This window comes from Hemicordylus capensis, chromosome 8 (assembly GCF_027244095.1).
Source record: "Hemicordylus capensis ecotype Gifberg chromosome 8, rHemCap1.1.pri, whole genome shotgun sequence".
Classification (NCBI taxonomy): domain Eukaryota; kingdom Metazoa; phylum Chordata; class Lepidosauria; order Squamata; family Cordylidae; genus Hemicordylus; species Hemicordylus capensis.
Window position 1 is genome coordinate 17,565,565 of NC_069664.1, and position 16,328 is coordinate 17,581,892.

The following is a 16,328-nucleotide window of genomic DNA, read 5'->3' on the forward strand; positions in this document are numbered from 1 at the left end:
ATGGCACATTTCCTTAAAGTGGTTTCCCCTTCTGTTTACTTCCTAAGCTGAAAGTATGAGCCCCTAAAAGTCACCGAAGTAATGGATGATACAAGAATGATTCGACTGAAGACTGCAAAGCCAAACCGAGCTCTTGCAAGCAATTAGAAATTAATCTCATCTCTGTTGAAAGCCCTTTTCTGAGGGAAGGGAGGTCATCAAAATTCAGTCGTCCCCACCCCCCCATGAGTGCTGGTTTTGCATTAGTCAGGAACTCACCAGCATGTCTCACATAGTATTGGCACTTCATTGGGACATTGGCCAGATACTAAATGCCTGCTTCATTGTAGATGCATCTCTGTCTCCTTTGAAAGCAGCAGGTTTACCTGTACTGTATACATGACTGGATCTGTCATATGGCTCTGCTGTTGTGTGCTAGGATGCTGTCTTTCCTGCAGAAGGAGTTGCTTGCAGTTAAAAAAACAACCACCTCTTCCAGAATGAGCTGTATTAAAGAAGAGATCCCTGCTGTTTGCTTTCATTTTCCGCTCAACTAAACCTGGGCTTGACTTTACATGCGAGAAATGGGTGTCCAGGCATGCAGGTTTGTATCTGCCCCCAGTGAAATGAAGCATACTCCATACAGCCTGACCCATTCCACAAATATCGATATTCAGCCCACTGGAATGACAGTTCTGTGGTTTGTAGCACTGATCAGAGAACGTTGGGACCAATTGTTTGTTTCGTGGTAAAGAGAATATTATACTCGGATTTGAGAGTGTGTTGTCAAACATAAAATAATGTCTCTAAGGCATATAAAGGAGCCCCTTCAACCTGCCAAAACCTTCAGGAAAATGCCTTTGTCTTAATCCCTTGGCTTGATTATGGCTGTTACACAAGCCTCTGGATCTGGAAATCAGCCTTTTAAAAAAACCGCTGTTTGATTTTCGTTTATAGAATCAGGTTGGAAGAAGTGAAAAGGGACCTAGATTCCATTCAGTAATCTGTAAAACGTAAAACGGTCCATAATTTTCCTCAACAGATGCTTATCCAGCTTTCTCTTGAAGAAATCTATTCCACAGCTCTCCAGGTTTTTCTCCCTGGCCTATCCTGTTGGCTATAATGCTTCTCTGACAATTTTGGAAATAATTCCTTCTACTGCATTAACGACAGAATTCATTGCCTTCCTCTGCCCTGCACTGTGATTGCATTCTAATCCTTCATCCTAAACCAAGGAGGAGATGTGAAGAGAGTAAAATGACTCTGCTCTTGTTCTTGTCTTCTCTTTCAGGTTTCTGTGGACATAGGCAGTAGTTCAATCCGTGTGGCCGTGTTGGAGGGAAGTGGGCAGAGGGTGCTCATGGAAGGCACTCTCACCCACAAGATAAACACAGAGAACTCTGTCTGGAGCCTGGAGCCAGGGAAGTGTATCCTAGTAAGTACTACCTCATCTCTCTGCTCCACTGGAATTTGTACATGCGCATATTTATGCACTGCGCCGTGTATCTGCTTTTGACTTTCTATGTGCTTTAGTTGCTTCTGCCTTCCTAGGTCATTCTGGATGTATGGTTTTTTTGTGTTTAAAGATTGGGACATTGCACAGCTCCGCAGCCCATAGAAAATTAATTGCATAGATCACTCCACGATGGTCTTCTTTCTACTTGGTTTTAGTCTTGCTCCTTTTTCTTCCCACAATTCTCCATTCTTAACTTATTGCTTTTTTATTTCTCTTTTATTTTATCCCTCTTTCTGTGGACTTGTTTATATGAGGAAGAAAGGATGTGTTCTCTTACTACTGCCTTGCACACGAGGCCACAAAAATTGTTAGTTTATCTTCCAGTTTAGCACATGCATGGCTTGGAAGCTGGGAGAGGAAAACCAGCTCTCCATTGTTTGGGTAAGCAATGTATTCTTTCTTGCTGCAAGTGAATGGGCAGTAGCTGTTACAAGCCTATCTTATTAGCCAGACTTGTGGCCTCCCAATAAATTCCTGAACTCTGGACATTTCTGTCCCTATCTTGGATTGGGATTTCTATTTTTACGTTTTGAGTAATTCTTATACATCACAGGAAAAAGAGCACTTATCCTGAATTACATTTGTTGTATGCACAAGATACACACAGATGTGTGAGGAAGAAAGTTGCATGGCTTTGCTATGTTATTATTTAATCTTAATAACTGATAGCAGGTACTAATGGAAGATCCTGTAGCAATCCTGATCAGTTACATTTAGCTCTGCTGTTCTGGGATTCAGTTATCTAATCATCACTGGGTGGGAGGACCCAGTGATGATTAGGCACTTGAAGCCTTAATCAACTAGCACTTGATTGCACATCCTGCTCAAATGAGGGTCTTTACATGTTATCACATTTTCAGTATGATGCAAATGTTATGAAGGCCTGAACACTGGTCTGCCACAGGCCTTGCCTACTTGGTTCTTGATCAGATGTGAATATATAACTTCTGTTCTCAGTATGGTTTTAGAAATTCAGTTCTCCAAATAGCCTGCAGGAGTTAGTTTGTGATAACATGGAATTTTTCTGATCAATTCCTCTTGGTTCCAGAATAGTACAAGTATGTGGCAAGTTTGACTAATTCCCCATCTTGTAAAAAATCTTGTCATTGGACTGATTCAGACAATACTTCATCCACTGGCCTTAACATATGTGGTAAGGATGTGAGCATGCATGACCTCCCTGCTGGAGCACCTTTCTCTAATCCAGGGGGTTGGTAGTTCATCCAAGCCACCGCTCTGCATGTGACCCAAATACTAGTTTTAACTAGTACTTGGGTTGCTTGTAGAAGAGCTGTTTGGATCCCCCCAACAATGAATAGCTAATAGTGTCACTGCATGCTGGGAGGAGTGTCGGACATGTGCTCACATGGTAGGTATACACACTTCCTCTGCTAGCCTGATGCAGTGGGATAAGGATTGTCCAAACTGGCCCATGCTCCTTTTCAGATCTGGGTACGCAACACTGGTCAGTCAGGGCCAGTGAACCTCGGTCTAAATGAGGTGAGAGGATTTCAACAAAGTACTGCTGGATTAGTTGATGGGGGTGCGGCTTTCATATAGCTATATTTAGCTTGCAGCAATGCATTGGCAAGAGACCCTCTGGTGTTCCAGTGATGTCATCCATTTATTCTTGGTAGCTATTCAGGCATTCTTGTAGTGTGTTGGTCAGGTTGTGCTCTGCCACTGAGCATGTGTCAGGCCATGCATTTAATTGCAAATGATACCTCTGGACTGACAGTGGAGAACCAAGATGTTGGTTTCAAATGATGACTCCCTACTTGTCTGAGTGCTATGAGGACTGAAAATGGAAAGTGTAGTGAAATCTTTGCAGATGTATGGAGATGACTTTTAATAGTGATGTGGAAACCATCACTGTGCGGCTAAAATCTTCTGGAATGTATGCCATGATGCAAGGTAGTGGCAACATGTTTGTAATGGAGAGTAGGGGTGTGCATGAACTGTTGGCACTATTCGGTCTGGATTTGAATTGAATTCAGAATGAACTGCAGGTATGTGAACCATTTCAGTCGAACCGATTGACTAGGCCTTTTGGTTCTACGAATAAGTAGTTTGCAGTTGAACAACGCAAACTAGACCAGACCGGTTCGTGGTGATCTGATTCATGATAGAACTGGTTCTGCACATCCCTAATGGAGAGCACCCTAAGGGCCATGTCTATGTGGTTTAAAATTGATGAGTAATGCATGCTGGTTCCTTCGGGAATGATGGCTGTGGTCGGTCTGAGAGTTACAGGACCTCTGGAAGACCAGGATCTCTCAGCTCCTTGATATCACTCCGTGTTTTGCCTTTGTTCTTCTATGCTGAGTCGGCTGCTCTTTGATCCAGCCCTGAGATTGGCTTAGTGGGTCACCATCTTCTTGATGGATTGGTGTGAAAGAGGATAAAATGGTCGTCCCAGCTGGGCTTTGTAGAATAGGAGGCTCAGTTCCCACCACTCCTTCCGGTAGGTTCTCACCACTGAGGGAAGGAGAGAACTTCTGAAAGCATTTTAGTCTTTATTCAGAACAAATTTCAAAGAAGTGTCAGAATATTGTTATCAATATGGATCATATTTCAGACTCAAGGAATCTTTCCAAGAACAAGCAGCTAGTCAAATCGCATCAAAAAATATCAGTCTTCAAATCATGAATGCAAATAAAATGCCTGTGTTTTCTATGTCCTACCCCAATTTGCTGAATTCTGTCTCAGTCAGCTCTGTGCCAATTTGCTGACTCCCTATGTTTTTTCTCATGAACAGCTTTATTCTTGCTGACCCTCAGAACTGATGGTACCATCTTCATTACCTCATCTTATTCCAGACACTAGTCCTGTTTCTGGAGCTAGATCTATTTAGAGGTGACTGCAATCTTTCTTACCTCCTTTCTGTCTCATTCATACATACCACTGTCCATCTTAGAGCTACATACTGTCTCTTTCTTACTGTCAGTAAAACTGATTTTGCTTATCTTTGCAATTCTTGCCTGTTAGCAGGCCTATCTTATGTCATGCTCCCTTTAATTTGATTCATAAATTGTATATTGATAAGACTTTATAGGTAAGAAATACTTACCTCTTTCTTCCCTAAATACCGCCTCCTACAGGTCTATGACTTGCCCTTTGGTTGACTGGTGACTGAAGAGATTTGCCATTTCCTAGTGAATTAGCAGCTGGGAACTCTCTCTTAATCTTGGTCTATCTTGAGTCTTAACTAGACAGTGCACACTCCCAAGTTTTTTCTCTCCTGTCATGAGGCTGTGAACTTGGGTGTGTGTTTAATGAAAGCTGAAATTCACGATGCCGGTTCTAGACCAAATACTAGATTCCATCCTCATGAGTGGGCTTTGGATACTAGGACTGCATTAACACCTGACTTGAATTGGATTTGCTTATTAACTGTGTTGGTTTTAAGACTTGCGTAAATAGAATGGCTAAGTGACTAAATGATGAGAAGGAGCAGGGAAAACCCCTCTCCATCCCTGTTTTCAAAGCTGCTCTCTTACTGGCTTCACCATCAGTTTAGAGTTCAGGCTCCCAAGAGCAACAGATATCCAGGCCTAACTGGCAGAGGTGTCAAGAGCATTATTTTAAATCCCAAAAGTACTCTCAGTACCATTTTCTGACACAATGAAAATCCTGTTAGTGAGAAAGGAAGCAATACAAACTGAGAGATACATCAAGAGGCAGCTGCACTTCTGTAGTTTTGCTTAAAGCAGTCCCATTCTTCAAAAACGGAGGCCAAGAGAGCACAAGATACTTCTCCTCCAAACTCCTGGTCCTGTGTGTAATATTTTGTGGGTGACCCTTCTCTATTACACTAGTTAGTGGGTCAAAGAGTGAGATGAAAATAGATTCACAGGAACTGTTTTTAGAAACCTGTGCTGGGTGTTGGGCACAAAAGCTCTCCATAACAAGCTGCTTGGTTTTGCTGTAGTCCGGTGTAGAGTCGATAGGAAAAGCTCCCCTGTGCATCCATGTATTTATTTACAGCATATTATATACATGCCCGCTGGTGCACACAAGGCAGAACCTCCAAAAAGCAAACTTTATATGAAAGCTTAGGATATTTGAATGTTTCACTATGATATCTGGATGAAGAGAAACTGATTTAGGAAAAATGTTTAAAAGGAATTTTAATCTATTTTTGAAATTCATGCATGAGGTGTCACTTTGCTGTCATTCTTTGGAAATAATCTAAAGAATCCATCCTGTGCACTACATATTTGCTCCTAGAATAATGATTTGACAGGATGATTATGGGCAGCATTTCTGAATAAAACATTATGTAAGTTCTTAGTATTTATAGAAGGATATGAATTGAGGGGAAAGCTGCTGAAAGGTAAGCTTGGTATCCAGATTATTTCAGAACTTCAGAACTATGTAATCAAGAAAGCAGAAAGACTCATGCTGCTTGGCAGTTTTTGTTGGGCTTGTTCGCATGTAACTTGGGACTCGTGATCTCTCACTGTCTTCCCTTTTCATGCTCAGCTTCAGTTGGTTCTTCTTTAGTGCAAACTTTAGTTCCTAGAACATGGGAAGTTGTCTTAGAGAGTCAGACTCTTGGTCCATCTAGCTCAGTAATTATCTGCACCAGGGATTCTCAACATTGGGTCCCCAGTGGCCTTTGGTTGGGGATTATGGAAGTCGAAGTCCAATAACTTCTGGGGACCCAAGGTTGAGAAGCCCTGGTCTACACGGACAGGCAGCGGCTCTCCAAGATTTCCAGCTAGAGTCTTTCCCATCCCTTCTTGGAGATGCTGGGGATTGAACCTGGGACCTTCTGCATGCAAAACAGATGCTCTGCCACTGAGCTATAGCCCCCTCCAAATCAGGATTGTAAGCCTCAGTTTGAAGGTGGTTTGGCAAGCAAGCATGCTGAAGAAAAACCCTTGGATTGAAAGACTTGTGGGTCTAATAAGAACATCCCTGCTAGATCGGCCCAAAGATCCATTTGGCCAGCATTCTTTCTCACGATAGCCAGCCAGATGCCTCCAGGAGGTCTTCAAGCAGGGCATGAAGACAATGAGCTGCCCCCCAACCCCCAGCAACCAGTATTCAGTGGCACCCTTTTTTCTGAAGATGAAGACTCCATGCAGCCATTGTGACTAATTGCCATTCAAGCCAGTAGCCACCCTCACATTCTAAATTGGGGCTAAAGCGCCAAGTCTGTGTTGCTTGTAGGGAAGGTGCTTTGAAGAAGGTGATCTTCTTAGATGCCCTTTTCTCTACCTTTTCCAGCTCTATAATATCCTTTCTGAGATAGTTACCAGAACTGTACATAGTCTTCTAAATGCAGTTTCACCATAATTCTATATAAAAGCATTACAGTCCTGGCAGACTAATAAAAAATAGTGTTGCCAACTTCTTCACACTTGTATTCAGCATCTAATGTTGAAAAGCAGCATATAAATGTCTGTAGTAGTAGTAATGATGCTCCTAAGGGCAATCCACATTTTTGCTGGTAAAAAACCAGAAATACCTTGGAGAAAATTGATAATAGTCTTATTTTATCTTGAGTTATTGGACCCCTCTGAAGTAAGTAAATAACTCCTCCTCTCTCTTGACCTTGCAGCTTCTCTTTCCAAGGCAAATAACCCTCCTTTGATCATCATTCTTCTCCAGCTAGATCCTCTCACTCATGCTGCTGCTTCTTTCTAGGTCCCATGGTCATGTGGGCGCATTGCCACAGTCTTGGCTCTCCCACATGTTTAGCGTGTGTGTGTTAATAAATCAGTTGTGTTAGTGCTGCGAATATATTTCCTCGCCTCTGTATTTCCTCACCTTAGTCTTGCAGCATATGGAATCTGTGACTCCTTGCCATCTCTGAGGCAGCCTCCCAAGGACGCAGTGTTGCCAGACTGTTCTTCCGAAATGACTTTCTTCTTGTGGAACAGATTCTTGCATTTATCGGTGCACACAGACCAAGTAGGGGTGGCAGCTAAAAGTGTCACTCGTTTCAGCCTCATTCCCTCCCACTCTTGTGTACATGAAATGAAACTTGGAGTATAGGTAGGCCTTCACTCTGGGTTACTGAAATGTGAAATTGCAGTACTGAAGCGCCTCTTCTTAGCTTGTGCTTCCTACTCCACTGGTGTGCACAAACGGAGTTCGCCTTAATTTCTTGATCAAGAAGTTCCTTAAACACACCATGCGCGCCCCCTTCTCCCTTCATAATGTACACTTGCGTGGTACATTATGGGAGTCTTAGGGGGCAGGGTGGGGCAATACTTCCCAGCCCCCGACCCTCCGCGCTGCCGGGTGCAGCTGGCAATCATCGTGACGCGTGTGCAGCCCGCCTTTTGAAGCTTTTAGCTGAAGAACAGGGGAAGGGGTGGCAGGGAGGTAACCTGCCGCCCCAAATGCCTTAAAAACTGGGAGCGCTGGAGGGGGGAAAGCGGCGGGAGGGGTAAGTACACCCTCCCCCTCCCCAGTGCCGGACCGCGGAGGTGCCGTTCCGTGCACATCACTCTCTGTATCTGCTGTTTCGTCACGATGCTAAAAGGGATCACTTCCCACCAGCAGATTTGGGGGATCTTTGCAACCGTGTTGCCAAAAGCAAAGGCAAGGAGAGGCAATGAGGTGCCCCCATTGTGTGGCACCAAGGTCTGTGGCACGGTGCACCCACAGCTCGCAAAGGGAAGCACTGGGGTTCTCGGGCAGTCAGGCACAGGGGTCAGCCCACGGCTAGCCCACATAAAGAATGACCGGACCTTAAGGTCTCTCGAGTTCTGCTCAGGCCCCCGAGGGGCTCTCAGGCAGTCAGGCGCAGAGAGAGTTCTGTGGCACCCTGCAGAGCGAGTGACCCAAAGGCTCTGGCTTCCAAGAGTGTCCAGGGTGGTCCAGTGCAAGTTGCATCAAGCAGGGAACATTAAAGCCAGATGTCTCCCCTCCGCTCAGTGATTCTGGACCCTGCCGTCCAGTGTTCCAACTTGGACTCGGCAGTCCAGTGATTCAGCTGGGAGGGAAAGGGTCTGAGCACACAGTAAGGCAGTTCACACAACCCAAACTGGGTCGGACAAGTGTTTGTTGTGTGTGAGCACACAACTAGGTCGGGGGGGGAGTGACTGGGGGGGGCAGGAGCTGGCTAGGACAGCTTTTCTTCCTACTTTGGTCAAAAGCTGGGTGTGAAAGTTGGGTAGGATGGCGCCATTCTCCCCAACTCCTGCCTCCCACACCGTCACGTCTCCCTCCTCCTACCAAGTTGTTTGCTCCCACGTAGCCGGAAACTGGGAGCGTGCACAGCTCCCAAACTTGGGTAGGGCACTTGTCCCACCCAGTTTTTGACTGTGTGAGCTGCCTCAGTGGGTATTTGGCCAGGTAGGCTATGGGGCAGTAGCAGGCAGCTTGTGCCCCCCAGACTCCCACAATGGCAACGGCAAAGACACGTCCCAGGAACCTCTGGGGAGCAGGACCTTTTATAAGGTTCTGTCGTCTGCGAGGACAGCCCCAGAAGCAGGAGAACTTTTGGTTTCAAAGTGGTTCAAGGGACTAAACTTGAGGTGGTTGTGCTTGTAGCACTGGCTGTCCAGAGGGAGTGCGAGCAAAAGGGCTCTCTTTTTTCCAGATCCACACAACTGACATGGGGCTTTATTTTGATTGCATTTCGGGGTGCTTTGATGGTTTAAGCAGGGCTGCTCCACTTCGGCCCACCCGCAGATGTTGGCCTACAACTCCCATAATCCCTGGCTATTGGCCACTGTAGCTGGGGATTATGGGAGTTGTAGTCCAAAAACAGCTGGGGCGGGCCTAAGTTGAGCAGGCCTGGTTTAAAGGGTCTGCAGCCTCAGCTACTCTTTAAAGATCCTTTTGCTATGTCCGGAACTCTGGCTTCATTAAGAACCAGTTCTGCTCTTAATAAAGCTTAGTAGAGGTGTGTTTCCTCCTCCTAGGCAGTTTTTGCACTGGTGCAGCGTTTGCACAACAGTGCTGTTTGACCCAAGCAGAGCCCATTTTCCTCTTGGCACCAGGTCTGTGAGCTATTTGCATTGCTTTCTGTAGAAGGCCAGCGTTTCCCAAGAAGTTGGGCGGGGGGCGGGCTGTCTGCTAACACCCTTTTTAGGTGGTCCTGACACAAGGAGGATAATGTTACCGATCGAAGCCAAGGGCCAAGTGACTGTGCCCGTTCGTAGTTCATTAATAGCTGAAGTGCTTGGCCTCCTGCCACCGTGGCTTATGAATATATGTTATCCATGCAAACTAATCAGGCCCTTGAATTTCTAGGCTTTACTGGACTAGGAATGATGTCACTGAGAGCCAATCATAGTATTTTATTTGCGTGCTTGATTATTATCTGGGAGTTAAGATCTGCTCTGCCTATTCGAATAGTGTGCTTGCCATTGTGCTGTGTACAGCAGAAACACTAAGCTGTCCCCGCAAGATGCTTTAAGTGCCCTGCGCTTATGATTCGGTGTGCGTTGTGTTGGAAGCGCGAGAGAAGCCCGCCGGCCAGCTGAGCTGAGCGGATGGTGTCACCCGCCCAACCTCACAGTTGCCCAGGCTGCCATACAAATGGGGTGGGGCCTTGGCACACCTGACTCAAGGTACTGAAATTGCCCCCAGAAGTTTTCCTTCAGCGCAACAGCTTGGTACAGTGCGACCAAATGTATAATGGATCCCCTTGGCTGGCATACGAGGACAGCAGTCTCTGCTGTTGTGACAAAAATGGTCTTCCAAATGGCCTTCCTTGTATGTGTGATGCGTGTCATCTCTTGAGTTCTGTGCCATGAGCCCAGTGGTCTGCTGTAAAGTGTGGTGAGAATGAGATGTGAAGTTCAGATAATGATCCTCATGCCCAGCCATTGGTGGTGATGCTCTCTTCTAGGGCTGCAGCTCTACATGTTGTTTGTTTGTTTGTTTATTTAGTAAGTAAGCACATTTATATACCACCCCATACAAAAGGTGCAGTTCACAATATAAAACCGATTAAAACATTAACATAATTAAAACAATTTAAAATACAATAAAAACTCTAAAACCGAAGCTTTAAAACTATAAACTTAAAGCCAGACTACACAGGTATGTTTTTAGGTCCATCTTAAAAACATTCAGAGAAGAGTAAACTCTAATTTTGTTAGGAAGCATGTTCCAGAGTCCTGGGGGAACTCTAGAAAAGGCCCGGTTTCGAGTTGCCACCAACCGGACTGGTGGCAACCATAACTGGACTTCCCCAGATGATCTTAACAGGCAGTGGGCAGTGGTCCCTCTAATTCTTTTCATCTCTGTGCGGAATGAGTTTTGTTCTGGGCAGCAGTATCAAGGCACTGTGTGCGCACATGCATTCAGAGTGGGGCCTTCCTGATTCAACCTGAGCGGGATCTAAAATGAACTGAGCGGACATCAGAAAACTTGTGAGCATGCGCATGTATGCATGCCTTTGAGGGAACAGTGGTGGTGGGGTTGATGAAGAAGAAGGCGTTCTCTTAAATACCTTGGACCCAAGCCGTTTAGGACTTTATAGGTAATAACCAGCACTTTGTATTTCACCCGGAAACTTATTGGCAGCCAGTGTAACTCTTTTTAAATGGGTGTAATATGATCTCTTCGGGCAACCCCAGAGACCAGCCTGGCTGCTGCATTCTATACTAACTGCAGTTTCCGAACTACAAATAAAGGCAGCCCGATGTAGAGCGCATTGCAGTAGCATTGCAGAGAGGAGAGCTGGTCTTGTGGTAGCAAGCATGACTTATCTCCTTAGCTAAGCAGGGTCTACCCTGGTTGCATATGAATGGGAGACTAGAAGTGTAAGCACTGTAAGATATTTCCCTCAGGGGATGGAGCCACTCTGGGAAGAGCATCTAGGTTCCAAGTTCCCTCCCTGGCTTCTCCAAGATAGGGCTGAGAGAGAGAGAGACTCCTGCCTGCAACTTTGGAGAAGCCGCTGCCAGTCTGTGAAGACAATACTGAGCTAGATAGACCAATGGTCTGACTCAGTATATGGCAGCTTCTTATGTTCCTAGTCGAGTCTGGATGTTACCAGCATATGTACCACTGTTTTAAGGTCATTTATCTCCAGAAATGGACATAGCTGGAGAATCAGCCAAAGCTGATAAAAAGCACTCCTGGCCACTGCCTCAGCCTCAGAAATCAGGGAAAGGTTTAGGTCCAGAAGTACTTCCAGACTATGTACCTGCTCTTTCCAAGGGAGTGCAACCCCATCTAGAACTGGCAGATCTAAACCACATCCTAAGTCTTGACCTCCCACAGTGAGTACCTCCATCTTGCTTGGATTCAGCCTCGGTTTGTTCTCCCTCATCCAGCCCATTACCACCTCCAGCAGGTGTTTCGGGAAGCTGGGCCATTTCCTGATGAAGTTGACATGGAGAAATAGATTTGGGTGTCATCAGCATACTAATAACACCTTGCATCAAATCCCCTGATGGTCTCTCCCAGCGGCTTCATGTAGATGTTAAATCGCATTGGAGACAGTATGGAGCCTTGCAGGACTCCATACCAGAGCTCTTGTTTTGGAGAGCAACAGTCTCCAAGTGACACCATCTGGAACCTACCCAAGAGGTAGGAGCGGAACCACTGCAAAGCTGTGCTTCCCACGCCCAACTCCTTCAGGCACCCCAGAAGGATACCATGGTCAATGGTATCAAAAGCTGCCGAGAGATCCAAAAGGATCAACAGAGTCACACTCCCCCTGTCAATTCCTAATTGGAGATCATCCCACAGGCCAACCAAAGCCATCTCAACCCCAGAGCCCACCCAAAAGCCAGTTTGAAATGGGTCCAGATAATCTGCTTCCTCCAAAACAGCCTGGATCTGAGACACCACCACCCTCTTAATCACCTTGCCCAACCATGGGAGGTTGGAGACAGGCCTATGATTGCCCAATTCTGAGGGATCCAATGCAGGCCTCTTCCAAGAGTGGTCTAATAATTGCCTATGAATAAGGCCCATTGAATACAGTGGATCTTGCTACAGCCCTACAATGTATAGAGGGTTGTGCTGCACATAACTAAAGAATAGGAGTTGGCCGTCGGCGGGACTCTTCCATTTGTAAGACTGGGCTTGGATGATCATGGAATCTCCTCTCCAGGCCATTGCCAATGAGAAAAGTGGATGCTAAGCTCTGTCAGTCTGTTTATTTCCCAGCTGAGCCTCGGGGCAGATTTGACTTGAGGATGGAAGGTCCATGTTGGGAATGGAAAGAGAGGAAAGTGTCAAGTCAACTTTTGGAACAGGAATGGCTTGTCGAAGTTGGGAGATCAGTAGGCAGCGTCTTGGGGAAACTAGCAAATGTGTCTGACAAGTGTAACTTGGTTCTTGTAGTGCACAGTGGGTAAGGATTGCAATACTGAAGTTATTGCTTCCGTTTCCTTATTGAAATGTCGGAAATTTCATGTTCTGAAGAAGACTAAAATAAAGTTGGTTTGAAATGCTTCCAAATTCACTTTTTAAATTTAATTATTGAAAGTTGCAGGCTTTCAATAATTTTTAAAACCTAGTTTAATTATGTTTAATTTCTTCATTAAACATGCACATGCCAAAAATCTATATGATGCACAGCAGGCATCTGTACATGTCTTTGCCTCCCACTGTGCCCCTCCCCTTAACTGTTCCCTGTCTCCCCCCACAGCTACCATGCAGGACCGCTTTGCCCACCCAGCTCCCATTGCTCAGTCTTTCCCATCCATTTTCTCCCTACATCCATCTGAGAGGCAGAATGGAAGAGGGAGCTTGGATACTTTCACCTAATGTGGGAAATGCTGGTGGAGAAATAGAATTTGGATGGAAATTTCAGTATTCCGCAGACATTGAACAGTGCAGCTACTGCCAAATACATTCCTACAGAAGTAGGAATCCTGGCTACACATTTCTTCTGTTCCTTTAAGAGCTTGCATGTCTCCAAGAACACCCTTCCTCCAGGCCAAGTCTGGCTAATTCTGCTTCTGTCTCGTTCCCAGATTAACCTAAGTAAGGTAGGCGAATACTGGTGGAGTGCCATTTTAGAAGGAGAGGAACAAATTGACATTGATAAAATCAACAAGGAGCGTTCAATGGCCACCGTGGATGAAGAAGAGCATGCTGTGCTGGACAGGCTGACTTTCGACTACCACCAGAAGCTGCAGGGCAAGCCACAAAGCCACGAGACGGTATGTTTCCTTGAACCGTCTGCCCTGTTGGGCAAGGGATGGGCATTAGCCTGGGGTGTTTGGTTTACTGATGTTCAGTTCTTGGCTGCTCAGTTGAGTGTTCTGCATGTTGAGCACTACTAGTCTTCTCAACATCTGGATAATAGGAAGAACTCATTTGTTCTCTCAGGGACCGCAGATAGGATTAGACTGGATGCCTTGGTCCTCCAAGAGAAGGATTACTGTTCCTTGTAAAAGGATTTTAAGTAAACTTAAAATTCTGCTTTTTAGATGTATGGAGATACATTTGTAGCTAAGGATTTATTGACCAGCTTTTCAGCTTGATGAGTTCTAAAACATTTCAAACCAAGGAAGTGTACATTCACAGATACAAAGGAAAAATAGAAACAAAATTGGCAGCATTATCTTAACAGAGTGAAATAGCACAAACCGAACTAAACTTCATCACACTTGGAGGTTAAAAGTCTGCTTAAAAATAGAAGTCTAACAGCCCATTTAGGCAAGCCAGGCTCTCAAATCTGGTTAATCTCAAGTGGTAGCAAATTCCAGAAATGCAAGGCAGCAGCAAGAAAACTCTATTAATTGAGGGCAATGTAGGACCCTACAGAGGCAGTGCCTACACCAGGGATTCATTGCTGGACCTTGCTGTCTGGGAGGTACATATGGGGTAAGGAGCTCCCTGTACATCTATACGTGGTCCTTTTCCTTGCATAGTGAGTTTAGGAAACTAGAGCAAGCAGCTGTTGGCGCTTTGAAGACTAAGGCCTTATCCACACCGCACATTCAAGCTGATGTGAAACGGGCATAATTTTCTATGCCACCTGTTCTGTTGGGCTCAAGATGGCTTAGAACATGTTCAGAACAAAATGCTGCAAGATCTTCATCGATGTAACATCAGTAATTACTGCTGGTCCCAGAGGTGACTGCCTCACCATTAAGAATTTCTCAGTGTCTCCTCTTCCTGAGGTGGGTGCAGAGCCATCTCAATTGTGGGACCTTGCTTAGAATTTTCTACTCCTGTGAATTCATCAAGAATCCTCCCTAATGGTGTTTAAATGGCATTTATCCCCACCCCACCCCCTGGCTTTTAATGGTGCTTGGATTTTATTCTTGGTGGTAAAGGTAAAGTGTGCTGTCGAGTCAGTGTCGACTCCTGGTGACCACAGAGCCCTGTGGTTGTCTTTGGTAAAATACAGGAGGGGTTTACCATTGCCTCCTCCCACACAGTTTGCGATGATGATGCCTTTCAGTATCTTCCTATATTGCTGCTGCCCAATATAGGTGTTTCCAATAGTCTGGGAAATATAGCAGTGGGGATTCGAACCAGCAACCTCATGCTTGCTAGTCAAGTCATTTTCCCGCTGCGCCATTAGGTGGCTTATTCGTGGTGGTGGTAGTGCTGCTGATTTGAAGTGTGTGTGTGTGTGTGTGTGTGTGTGTGTGTGTGTGTGTGAGAGAGAGAGAGAGAGAGATCTGTATGTGATTTCTACTTTATTGTGTTAATATTAGCTACCTCCAGAGTCCTGGTTGGAAGACAGTACATACATTATTTTAATAAACACATTAATCAAATCAAAATCCAAGTCATTGGGCTACGTTTTAAGCCTTGGAGATATTCTAAGATTAGATGATTGTAGAAACTGCAAGACTGTACCAAATGGCTTTTTAAACTGCAAAAACATTGCCCAGCTTTTGAAACGGCCATGGTTTCTCTGAAGAAGCCCTGAGAAATTATTGTTCTATGAGGATGATAATTCATGGCATTCCGAGCCCAGCTATAAAGGCAGGAACTCAGACTGAGGACAAAGCATGGCAACTGAGGAGAGGTCTCCTACAAAGAGCAAATACTCCAGTTCAATACAATTATGCGTGTTTTGAATGATCTTAATGAATTTCATGAATACTTAGCATGAAGATCTCTGCATATTTTGTTTGTGTGCACAAATTCCCTGCCTTGGTATATTGGAGATACTTGCTGCTTCTACATATCTGAAGATGTACTCTTCTCAGTTGCTGTCAGTAGCACACTTAAAGAGATAATGTTCCTCTGCCAAGCTGTCCTGATGTGAGGAGTGCTGGGAAAGCAGAGAGGGAAGATGACTAGAAACCCCACCATCCACTGCAAAGAGAGCCTGAGTTTAAAGGGGGGCGGGTGGCACCCCGCTTTCACAAGGCAGCTAGGCAGAAGACGTTTGCCTGGTGTAGAGGGGAAAGGGCATGGAGGTGTCAAGTAATCCAGTTGGTGGGCTCCTGTGTATCTGCATAAACTTAACATGTCTGTGTCCTTTCTTTCAGAAAGTCCATGAGATGCTCAAGAAGGGCTGGGATGCTGAAGGCTCCCCATTTCGAGGCCAGAAGTTTGATCCCTCCATGTTCAGCATCTCTCCTGGGGCTGTGCACTTTTGATGATGGCCATGAAACTGGGGGATCGCCTACATTCTTGGGACAGTGGAATAAAACCAGTGCCACTGCCAGACTTCTCCTCCTCCTCCTCCTGCTGCCAGTGATGCCAAGCGGCCCTTTTGTCCCTGCATTGTTATCTGGGCTTGTTTGCAACAGTGACAGACTTAAAGGGCCAGCATGTGGGTTTGGTTCTGGGGAGTGGGGGGCAAGAGGGAGCTGAAATACGAGTGTGGGTGAGTCCTTCCCTCCAGCGCCAGGTTGGTGCATTTAATATGTATGTGGGGGAAGCCTAGCGAAAGCAGCATTACGTACTGTGTTGCCACGGCAACCGGTGG

General features: G+C 45.5%; 1 protein-coding gene across 1 annotated transcript in view; it reads left to right on the plus strand.

Moving 5' to 3' along the window:
- The window catches only part of NUDCD3 (NudC domain containing 3), a 48,405-nt gene extending 32,341 nt beyond the window's left edge, over positions 1-16,064 (plus strand). Inside the window, exons 4-6 of the mRNA XM_053269936.1 lie at positions 1,271-1,414; positions 13,402-13,590; positions 15,886-16,064. Of these exons, the coding sequence (XP_053125911.1) occupies positions 1,271-1,414; positions 13,402-13,590; positions 15,886-15,996 (444 nt within the window). The 3' untranslated portion in view covers positions 15,997-16,064. The remainder of the gene's footprint in view (positions 1-1,270; positions 1,415-13,401; positions 13,591-15,885) is intronic.
- Positions 16,065-16,328: the final 264 nt, after the last annotated feature.